Source organism: Grammomys surdaster, unplaced genomic scaffold (assembly GCF_004785775.1).
Source record: "Grammomys surdaster isolate TR1022 unplaced genomic scaffold, NIH_TR_1.0 126248, whole genome shotgun sequence".
In the NCBI taxonomy this organism is placed as follows: domain Eukaryota; kingdom Metazoa; phylum Chordata; class Mammalia; order Rodentia; family Muridae; genus Grammomys; species Grammomys surdaster.
The window spans coordinates 696,393-707,772 of NW_021621048.1; the positions used below are offsets into that span (position 1 = coordinate 696,393).

The window sequence follows — 11,380 nt, forward strand, 5'->3', positions numbered from 1 at the left end:
GAAGGAAGGAAGGAAGGAAGGAAGGAAGGAAGGAAGGAAGGAAGGAAAAAGGGAGAGAGGGAAGGAGGGGGAGAGAGAGAGAGAGAGAGAGAACAGAAAGGCTATTAATGTGTTTACATTGAAATATTAGGCTGAGCGGTGGTGGCACATGCCTTTAATCCCAGCACTTGGGAGGCAGAGACAGGCGGATTTCTGAGTTTGAGGCCAGCCTGGTCTACAGTTCCAGGACAGCCAGGACTATACAGAGAAACCCTGTCTCAAAAAACAAAACAAAAAAAAAGAAATATTAGGAATAGTGATCTTTACTTTTAATCTCAGCACTCAGGAGACAAAGACAGGCAGATCTCTGTGAGATCAAGGGCATCCTCTTATGTACAGCAAGTTCCAGGCTACATAATGAGTCCCTGTCTCAAAAATAGCTGATTAAATAAATAAACAAACTGTATTTTGTCCTTTGCTACATATATCTGTATTCATTAATATTCTCACCACAAACTTGGGTCAGTCATCTCTGCGTTCATCCATTCCTCCTTTAATCTATGTATCCTTTTCCCTTCCACCGTCCACACATGTTTCCCGTCTACCCATCCAATCATGTATTTACTCTGTCATAAAGCTGCTTTCCACCCCTTCTTTCTACTCATCCATATGTACATTCCTACAATCAACAGCCAACCATTTACTCTATGTATTTCTTACCCCGTGTATAAAACTAACATATGGAAAGAGCTCCAGCACTCAGCATTAGGCCTCTTCCACTTCTCTAAGTCTTTGTGTTTTAGAGCTTGTGTCTGTAAGACTTCACGCTGCTGGAGATGCCACCTGCTTTGTTTTCAGGATTTAGAGAACTCAAGCTGAAACTTGGTTGGAAGCTTCCTCCTTGTTTGGTAGTCCTTACAGCTTAATGGTGCTATGGGAGCTTGTGGGGGAAGCTGACATCAGTAGTCTTATTTAGGTGTGGGCTCTGCATGCTAAACCACCAACTGGCCAGGCAAGATAAATCCAGTAGTGTAGTCATGGCAAGTCTGTTACGAAGGTAACCAACCATTGACTTTTTTTTTCAATTAAAATACTATATCATTTCCCCTTCTGTTTCCTCCCTCCAACTCTTCCATCATTCTCCTCCTTGATCTCTCTCAAATTCATAGCTCTATTTTTTAATTGCTGTATAAATAATATTCATGTACATGCATATATATATATATATATATATATATATATATATATATATATTTCTAAATAAATCTGCTTAGTTTATATTTGTATGTGTATGATTTCAAGGCTGACCACTTGGTATTAGGTAACCAGCTGGGGAGGCTCTTCCCTGGAGAAGATGACTTCTCCCACTTTCAGCATTCCTCAGATCCCTGTAGGTTTTGTTTAGAATTGAGGCCTCATGAGATTTTCTCTTCTGTGTTAGCATGTCTGTTGTTGTCCTTGTTCAGGTCTTGTTTAGGCAGCCCTGTTGATGAGACTCTGTGGTATAGCTTCTCTGTCATTTCTTCATGACAGTCTCAGAGTAAACTTCCTGTCCCTCTGGATCTTACACTCTCTCTCCACCCCTTATTCCTCTATGATCCTGGTGCCTCAGGTGCAGGAGTTGCGTTACAGATGGATGGCTGGGGCTGGGCACTCTGCAGTCACTTGTTCTCTGCATTTTGATCTGTTCTTGGTTCTTACAATTGTCTCTGTCTATAGCAAAGAGATGGTTCTTTGATGAGAGGTGAGACCTAGACTCCAGGTCTTGGGAACCACACTTAGCATTACAATAGACAGTAAAAAGACAAAGCCTCAACATCCCTGACTAGAATATCCCTTGCTTTTCTCGTTTTTTTTTTTCCTCGTTAGATCACTTCTACCCTGCTATTCCCCTTTTTATTGATCTCTCACACCCCAACCCTGGCAGGAGTTCCTGTTTACTTTCCTTGCTTCTGCAGTTACCCCAGGTATGTAGTTACATCTGAGGATTCAGAGCAGATGAAACAGAGCATTCTGTCTTTCTGGGTCTGAGTTACCTCACTTAGTATAAACTTTTCTAGTTCCATCCATAGATTTGTCCACCGATTTCATAATTTCATTGTTCTCTATAGCTGAAGAGTATTCCATAGTTCATGTGTGCCAGATTTTCACATCCATTTGTCAGTTGAAGGACATCTACGTTGTGACCAAGTCAATCAACAGGGTCTCAAGGGAGGGAGTGAGGCTGAAAGAAAGAAAGAAAAAACAATTAGGCAACATGATAGCATGACTCCAGCAAGCACTGAAGCAAGTTCATTTTTTCCCCAAGCTGATTTCATACCATTCTAAGTACATGCAAAGAATGAGGTCAGTTCTTGGTCAAGGACAACAAGGCATAAACAAAAGTCCTGTGATCACTGTGTTCAGGGACTTACCAACATGATCAAGATACAAGACACACATTTTTCAGCTGTATTTATCTTGAGCCTACTTTCTTGTCTTAGCCCAGTGTCAAATATTCTTGCTGATATCCTTGAAGCGGCACCAAGAGCTCTCCACAAGATTGTTTCCATTTCTTAGTTATCGTGAATGATGAACCATTTTAATGACTGGCCTGTTCCAAAGGAGGAACTGTTCCCAAGGAGACTACTCACATGGGTACAGGAAATCTGTCAAAAACCCAAGTCTCGGGAGGTCATGGGCCCTAGTGGGAAAGTTACTACTGTTGTTTTGATAACTAGATCCAATGTGCTCAACAAACTACCTTCTAAATGTTTTTGTTTTGTATTAGGCTCACAGATCAGAGCTGCCATCAGGCTAAAAAGAGAAGCTTCTCTTTGCAATGAGTAGAGGTTATTGCAGGGACTCATAGCTAAGGGTGGTGTTCTCAGAATAACAGACCATAGAAAAGTGAACCTTAAATGGAACATCAACGTTACCTCCTCCAAGCCTCAGGGAGCATCGTGGATGAGGGGACAGAAAAAACGTAAGAGCTAGAGGAAGGGTTGGGTTGCTGTGGAAGCTCTTCTGGGGACAAGGTAGACCCTGCGTTCTTGAGCTCAGCAGCTGTGATTATCAACACAAGATGGATTGTCCCAAGATCGAGCTTGTCACCATTCTTTTCTTTTTCCTTTATTTGTTATTACTGGGGAGGGCACACATCGGGAGGTCAGGGAACCTCTTTAATGGTTGCCTCCTTTACTTTTATGTGGGGTCCAGGGATCAAACTCTGGTCACCAGGCTTGCACAGCATCTCAGAGGCCCTGGGCCTGTCAATATCCTGTCATGGAGTAGAGCTAGGGGGATCACAAGGCCTGCCCCCTCTGTTATGCTTTAAAGGCAGTTAACAGCTGCTGAGGTAGCGAGAGACATTTTCTTCAGTGCTATAACCACAGTTAAGTGGCCAGGCTCTTGTCAATAACCTATGTTTTGGTTCTTATAAGGAACCCTGATTTAACACAGTGACACACACAGAGGAATGAAAGGGCATGGCAATAGAAGGTGGACTGGGCCCACTGCAGACTGAAAAGGCCATTGAGAGTGGGACTGTACAGTGTGACAGCCAGCCCAGGTCAGTGGCCCCTGACCTAATGGCACTGCGGGGGTTTTCCCTGCCTAGAAGTGAACTGCTCTATCCCAGTCATTTGAGTGCTCAGACATGAGAAATAATTTACACAGGTCCTGTGATGACTAAAGAAACTTAATATAGAGCCGCTGTCCCTTAAGGACTGTTGACCTTTTTGTTCCAGAAATCCTGGGAGATCCTAGTAGCCTGCAGGTGAGATAAGAATAGAAAAGACAATGGGAGAAGAGGTGCTGACAGCCGCCTTTGCTTCTGTAAAATCTGCTTACCGCTACGGGAAAGCAGACCAAATGGTCTTTCTGTTATTGTACAGAGGGTAGGAAAACACACTGAAGGAAGTAAAACAATTTTCTTGCCCAGTTGTGAGTTACATGGATATCTGTAATGCATACCTTTCTGCTGTCTGCCCTCAATTCATCTCTTAACTTCCACACTAACAACATGCTGTATTGGTTCTAAGTCCTTCTGCTAGCAGTAAGAATAAATTCATTTAATTTAAATTTGAATTGAGTCTAAATCTCTGATTTCTCCCGGTGGATTTGAATGCCACGACAGGGTCAAGAAAGAATTGTGCGGATAAATATAATCAAAATCCAGTGCATGCAAGTGTGAAAATTTCATAATGAAATCTATTATTATATGTAATTAATACACACTAATAAAAAAACTAAAAAGAGAGGGCACTCAAAAGCCCTCCTGAGGCTGCTTAGAATTCTGGGCCTAGATTAGGAAGGTAGACAAGTCTCAGTTTCCTTCATCCACTGCCACAGTTTCACAGTGCATGTGTGTGTATGTGTGTGTGTGTGTGCACATGTGTGTGATACATGTGGAAACCTGGAAACCAAAGATCAATGTTGGGTACCTTGGATGTTGTCTTCAGGTACCATCTACTTTTTTTTTTTTTTCTGTCAAGGACCTTCCCTGGAACCTGGAACATGATCACTCAATTAGGCTGATTGGATAGCAATCACTAAGGATATGGCTGCTTCTTCCTCATCAGTAATGGGATTATAACTTGAGCCATGAGGCCCAGATTTTATACAGGTGCTGGGGGAGTTGAACTCAGTTGAACTCCTTACGCGTGCACTTTCTTAACTAAGCCTAGAGCTCTGTGCTCAGTTATCCAGGAATTCAAAGCTCCACTCCCAGATCTGTTGTGGTCTTAGCCAAGTCACTCACCGGCTCAATCTGCCTCATCTGTATGAAGATAAAGAGTCCAGACTCGAATGTGGTGCTTGGAAGCAGTGACTCTAAACCTCTCCTGTGCTAACCTCTTATGCTTTCTCCAGCCTTCTGTCACCAGAGGAAGGCCCTTGACTGTGTGTCTCACTTCCTCATTGCTACATAATCATTGCTACATATTCGTTGCTACAGACCTAGAGGCTGGGAGCAACATACATACATTCCCAAACAGCCCGTGGTTCAGAGATCACATGGTCTTGATGATGCTCCCTGCTTGAGGTCTCTACGGTCAAGATGAAAATGCTAGGGAGAGTTCTCCTTTCTCAAGGACCTGGAGGCAAATTAGCTCCTGAACTCCCTTAGGTTGTTGACAGAGCTCAGTGCTGTTATAGGACTCTGGTCCCTTAGCTGGAGTCAAGCAAGGTCACTTCCAGCCCAAAGAGTCCAACTGTTTTCCTTGGCTTGTGCTCTCTGATTCTTGGGATTCTAAGTTCCCTGTCTCATTTCCTGCGGTCACCCCTTTCTACGTTTGTAGTTGTTGTTTGTTTTTGTCCTTTTCGATAAGGTCCATTGTAGCCTCACCTGGCCTCTTAAACTCTCACTGTAACTGAGTCTGACCTTGTCCTTTTGATCCCCCTGCCTCTAGCTCTAGAGTGCTGAGATTCCAAGTATATACTACTGTGCTACATTTCGTATGGTGCTAGGGATGTTTTTGTTTTGTTTTGTTTTTGTTTTTCAAGACAGGGTTTCTCTGTGTAGCCCTGGCCTTACTTGGAACTTGATCTGTAGATCAGGCTGGCCTCAAACTCAAGCACTCTGCCTCCCAAGGAGTGCTGAGATTAAAGGCAGGCATCACCACCCCACCCACCCCACCCCACCCCCTGCTAGTGCTAGAGACTAAACCCAGGGTTTCCTGCATGCTAAGCAAATACACTACCAACTGACTTACAGGCCCAGCCTTTCCTCTCTGCCCAATTTTTCCTCCTCTTCTGATTTCCTCTGACCTCATTTTCCACCTCACCTCTGTTCCTCCTATTGTAACAGGATCTCAGACCTTTGCAGCCCCAGGTCTTAGCAAAACTGACTCCAATAATTGAAATACCACTCAGGCCATAAAACTTAGCGAGGAGATAGCACCACCTGCCAAATGAAAACAGACTTAATCAATCAAAGTCCATAGTTCTGGCAAAGTCTCTAAATAGACTAACCTTGCTTTTGGCTTCTGTAGTTCTGCTTCTGGCTAACTATGCTTGTTAATTGAAGTATGTCAACCAGAATATGGGTTTTGTACTTAAAAGCTCACCCTGAGATAATCGCTGGCCAGCTAATAAAGACTTTCTATTGGCTTAATGTAGAGCAGTCTTCTTTAGTGGATACTCTATAACATTCTTCCTTTGAGGGTCCTGGGATTGATTATAAGACTCCCAAACTGATCATATTTGAAAGTCAATTAACTTGGGATTAATCTCAGATGTAAAGTCCCTCCCCAGCTGTACTCAGATTTTGTTTGACCAGATAACCTGAGACCAGGGACCTGCAGAGTCTACCCAGAGCCTGTCTCCACCAAGCTCTGCCACCAGCACCAGCCTGCAATATCTTCACAGCAGATGCAGAGAAGCCAAGATCCATGGAGAAGAAACCTCACTGGTGCAGAGGCAAAAAAATCCAGCTGACTTCAGTAGGACAGACAAATTCACCATCAAAGCAGGTACCATGAAACACAACTTGTGGGAGTGGCCAACCAATGACTGGAGACCCATGCCAGGAGAGGGAGCCCACTCCTGACACTGCATGGAGAACCAGGAACCTGAGGCTGGATAGCCCAGAGACTCATGACAGAACCAAACACAATTGGCAAAAAAGAAAAAGGAAAAAAAAAAAGTCAATGAAATGATTCTTAATAATACTAAGTTATACTCGTAGACCCAAGCCTAGCATAATTGCCATCAGAGAGGTTTCATCCGGCAACTGTTGGGAGCAGATGCAGACCAACAGCTAAACACTCAGGAAATCCTGCAGAAGAGGGAAAGGAAGGATTGTAGGAGCCAGAGAGATCAAGGACACTACAGGGAAAATCACAGAACCCACTAACCAGGACTCATAGGACACAAAGACTGAACTGACACCAGGGAGCCTGCATGGATCTGTCCTAGGTTCTCTAAATATATGTTATAGTCTATAGCTTGGTCTTCTTATAGAACTCCTAGAAGAGGGAGTAGGGAGCTGTCCTTGACTGTTTTGAAAGCTTTTAAAACCCTTCTCCTCCTACTGGTTTGCCTCAACTGGTTTTAATGAGGGGATGTACCTAGTCTTATTGCTACTTGACATGCCATGGTTGGTTGATATCCCTGGGAGGCCTGTCTTTTTCTGAAGGGAAATGGAGGAAGAGTGGATCTAAGGGAGATGAAGAGGGGTGGTTGGGGGGGCTAGAAGAAGAGGAGGGAGGGGATGTAATATCTGAAAAAGGAATAAAAAGTAAAATAAAATAAAAATCAGATGCCACAAGCTCGGGACACAGAGTGCATCTGGACTTTAGAGAAGCCCACAAGTGGTCATGCTCAGGGCCAGCCTACAACATTTTTCTTGTGACTATATTTAACCCTGTTGGGAGACAAGAACACTTAACTCATTTTGCAAATGAGGAAACTGAAGCCCTCTGAGAGCAAACCATTTGTTCAGGTGACAGATGGAATTGTGGTAAGGCTAGAAGGACACATTGGTACTCAAGAAACCAGGTGGGTACCCTCTACTTCTTACTAACTCAAGTGCCTCTGCCCTCTGGATGATCTACAGTTGTTAAGCCATGGAACCAGGCCTGGGATAATTCAATATTCAAAGTCCGGAAGGCCAGAGTGACAGAAGAGTGAGGCAATCTCCACATCCCGAAGCGGAGGACATCTGCAACAGAAGACATCTTCATCAGACCAGGAACTTACGCTCCAAATAGCAACTGTGCAGGCTCACTTCAGAGACATTGTCCTCAAAGCACAGATCTCTTCCAGAAGAGCATCTGCTTCATCAGAAGTACAAGTGCAGGAGCTGGAGGGATGGCTCAGTGTACTGGTAAGATACTTGTCGAACAAGTGCGAAGACCAGATTTCAGATCCCCAGAACCCACTGAAACACGAACAGGTTTGGTAGCCTCCATTTAATCACAACATTCAAGAGGCAGAGACAGGAGCACAACCATAGCGATCTGACTGGCTGGAATAGCTAGAATCTGCTCAGTAGATAAAGCAAACGATCAGGAGAGACACCTAGAGTCAATTTTGGTCCTCATTGTGGATGTGCACGCTTACTTGCATGAAACACCTGCAGATACACATGACCACACTGGAAAGTACGTGTATGCGTGTGTTTGGCAAAAAAAAAAGAAAGAAAGAAAGAAAGAAAGAAAGAAAGAAAGAAAGAAAGAAAGAAAGAAAAAAGTATAAATAAGTAAAATGCAAATGCTCTTCAACTTCCATAGTTGAAAACACTATAAATCAAAAGTATGTTTTACTCTATATCCAACTTACCAAACATCACAGCTTTGACCAGAATACCAAAAATGTGTTCAAAAGCTAACCTCCGCCAACAGTTGGGCAAGACCATTTGACAAATAAAGCCCATTACATAATAAAGACCGAAGACCAAAACAGCTCAAGCCATTGGCCTCATACCGTTTGCTTCAGAATGTCAGCTGCTTCCCCTCAGTATCTCTCTGCTGACTGGAGCTGCAAGTCACCTGAAGCTGCCGGCCTAGAAAGAGCTCAAAATTCAAAACTGAAAACACATCAAGTCAGAAATCCTAAAATGGGAGCCCTTTGCAGGCTATCTGTCCTTGGAGCTATATTCCAGGCCTGTCAGAACCGATCAGTGTAGGTTCAGTGTCCACGTGTCCAGAGCATCTGAAAGACATGCCTTTGTGTGGTGGCTCTTGGTTCAGTTTGTCTATTTGGTTATTTATGGGGTGTGTGTGTGTGTGTGTGTGTGTGTGTAGGAGTACTAAGCATTGAACTTGGAGCCTGTGCTCGTTGGGCCATGGTCACGGAGTTACATCCTTAGTCCCAAGGCTTCTTCAGTAGAGTTCTGAGAAATCCACTAACCAGTGGTTCTCAACCTTCCTAATGCTGGGACCATCTAACACAGTTCTTCATGTTATGGTGACCCCCAACCATTAAATTATTTTTGTTGCTATGTCGTAACTGTAAAATATGCTACTGTTATAAATTATGATATAAGTATCTGTGTTTTTAGACGGTCTTAGGTGTCCCCTTTAAAAGGATCGTTTGATTCCCAGGTAGAGAACCACCGTACTAGACTTAATTTTCAAAGACTTCTGGAATCTGTTCCCCCTGGCACCAGAAAGGCAGAATCTGACCAAAAAATATCAGGACAGGAAGGTCATTCTGCCTTCATCAAAGCCTCATGGGCTGCCAGGGGATACTTGTAAAGGAGGCTGAATCAGGAGGGTTACAAGTTCAAGGACAGCCAGAGCTATATGGGAGACTATAAGATGAAAGAAAGAGGGAAAGAAAGAAAGAAAGAAAGAAAGAAAGAAAGAAAGAAAGAAGAGAGGGAGGGAGGGAGGGAAGGAGGGAGGGAGAGGAAGAGAGGGAGAGGGAGAGGGAGAGGGAGAGGGAGAGGGAGAGAGAGAGAGAGAGAGAGAGAGAGAGAGAGAAATGCTATAGAAGACTCAGACTTCTTATGGTGAAAAACTACCCATCTAGTCCTAAGGCCTCAGTTTCCCCATTCACAAAGTAGAAAGTTAAAAACGTGCCATTTGGCAAAGCAATGATACAAGTGGAAATAGCCTGGCCTCCATGCATGCCAGGTATGAGTGCCAGGCCTAGTGTTAGATTGTCTGAATTCCCCATTCTCCTTTAGAGGAATCCTAACAAGAAGGGCTCCTTAGTTCACAAAGTGCTTTGTTTATTTCATATGCGGACCTTAAATGTATCATTTCTTCCTTCAGACTTGGAAAATAAAGAAAATGTCCAAGTAGATACAGTGTGACTTCCTTGGAAGCAACCCACACATGCCTATTGGTGGTGAGCAGTCAGCTGTGGGGAAAGCCAAGGAGCTATGGTTCAAGAAACTTCCATGCAGATGGAATTACCAGAGATGGGGACAGATAGGAAACTGGGGATTAGGCTGTGCTTCCTCCACTTGGCAAGACTAGTCTTCAGAGTCAGGCCCTGAGAGCCCTTCTTCCAAGAGCAGGAGTGTAATGGCCGCAGGGGGAGGGAGAGGAACCAGCATCACCTAGGCGGAGGCCAGCGTCGCCCCACCTCCTTCCCACAGGCTGGGCTCAGAGGGCCCTGGGGGTACCGGGCAGTGAGCGCCGAGATGTGGGCTGCGTTGGCGCTGCTGTGCGCTGGGGCATGGCTGTTGAGTGCCGGGGCCACCGCGGAGCTGACCGTGAACGCCATAGGTAAGAGGGAGAAAGTGGGACGCAGGGCTCCAGGGGCACCGGGGGAGGATCGGGGAACTTCGGGCTAGTCTTACGTGATCCGAGGAACAGGCTGGCACATTCCTAGAGTCCTTCTGGCTCAGGTCTAGACACAGAAGCCCTCAGCCCCTTCTGCCCGACAGCTGGGACAGCTGAGGACACAGAACTTTCCTGCCCCACCATGGGAACGGGACATGCCAGCCTGTACTTTCCGAGCATTTGGCCTCCCCGGGGATCGCCTTGCCTGGGTTATTAGTCCGACTGGGCCATGCTGGGGTGACTCCCTGCCCTGAGGAACACACTGCACCCACAGCAGTTTTAACCCTAGTATCTGTGCCGTGTCTGGAAAAGCTGGCTCCGAAACGCCGCCTCAACTTTTGGCGAAGTGCAACCGAAGACGAGCTAGTAAATATTTTACTTGTGTACAACGTTGGTCTCTGTAGTAACTCCTAAAGGCTCGCTTGTGGGACGAACGCAGCTACGGGTAGCTCGTTCTAATAGATGTCTATTTATGGCCAGTGAAGACAGAAGTTAAATGATTTTCAGGCGCAGCTGTTCTCCTACTCCCCACAACCTCACCACCACCACCCGGTGCGCGCGCCAGCCACTTTTAAGTGTAAAGAGCCCTTCAATCAAAGCCCCAGGCTCGAGAGTAGATGGTAGTCTGTGGTTTCCTAACCCTGCTGACGGTCCTTCAGCAGAACACACAAAACTTCCTTTTTAAAAATGATTTTATTAGCATATACTAATTGTACTTAATAATACGTTTCATGATTCCATTTTCATGGGTGTTTATAATGTGTTCTGATCGTATTTCAGCCTTCCTTACCCTCTCTTGTCCCCCCATCCCGTTTCCACTTCCTCTCCTCAGCTTTTCTTTCCTTTTCTTTCGATTTTTTGTTTTGTAACTCACTATGTAGCTTTTTCCTAGAGAGAAAATGGCCCTGGCTGAGCTTCTGGAACAGGTCTAGGACTGTTAGAGCGAGGTATAAATGCCACATAGCAAGTGACTTTCATATTGCTGTCCTGGCATCGATCCCTGGGGACCCTCTGGGGCCACATAGAGCCATCTCAAATGATCCAGACACAGATGGTATCAGCGAAATCAGTCTAGAAACTAGTCTCTTTTCTCTCTTTTCTCCTCTCTCTGTCTCTCTGTGTCTCTCTCTGTTTCTCTCTCTCTCTCTCTCTCTCTCTCTCTCTCTCTCTCTCTCTCTCTCTCT

General features: G+C 44.9%; 1 protein-coding gene and 1 long non-coding RNA gene across 2 annotated transcripts in view; one reads left to right on the forward strand and one right to left on the reverse strand.

Moving 5' to 3' along the window:
- The window catches only part of LOC114613573, a 7,447-nt gene extending 1,612 nt beyond the window's left edge, over window positions 1-5,835 (reverse strand). Inside the window, exons 1-2 of the long non-coding RNA XR_003710202.1 lie at window positions 5,745-5,835; window positions 2,016-2,203 (exon numbers count right to left, since the gene is read on the reverse strand). This is a non-coding gene — a long non-coding RNA (uncharacterized LOC114613573). The remainder of the gene's footprint in view (window positions 1-2,015; window positions 2,204-5,744) is intronic.
- Window positions 5,836-10,004: 4,169 nt separating this feature from the next.
- Window positions 10,005-11,380, forward strand: part of Ctsh (cathepsin H) — a 19,995-nt gene continuing 18,619 nt past the window's right edge. The window contains exon 1 of the mRNA XM_028758923.1: window positions 10,005-10,139. Within this exon, the coding sequence (XP_028614756.1) occupies window positions 10,055-10,139 (85 nt within the window). The 5' untranslated portion in view covers window positions 10,005-10,054. The remainder of the gene's footprint in view (window positions 10,140-11,380) is intronic.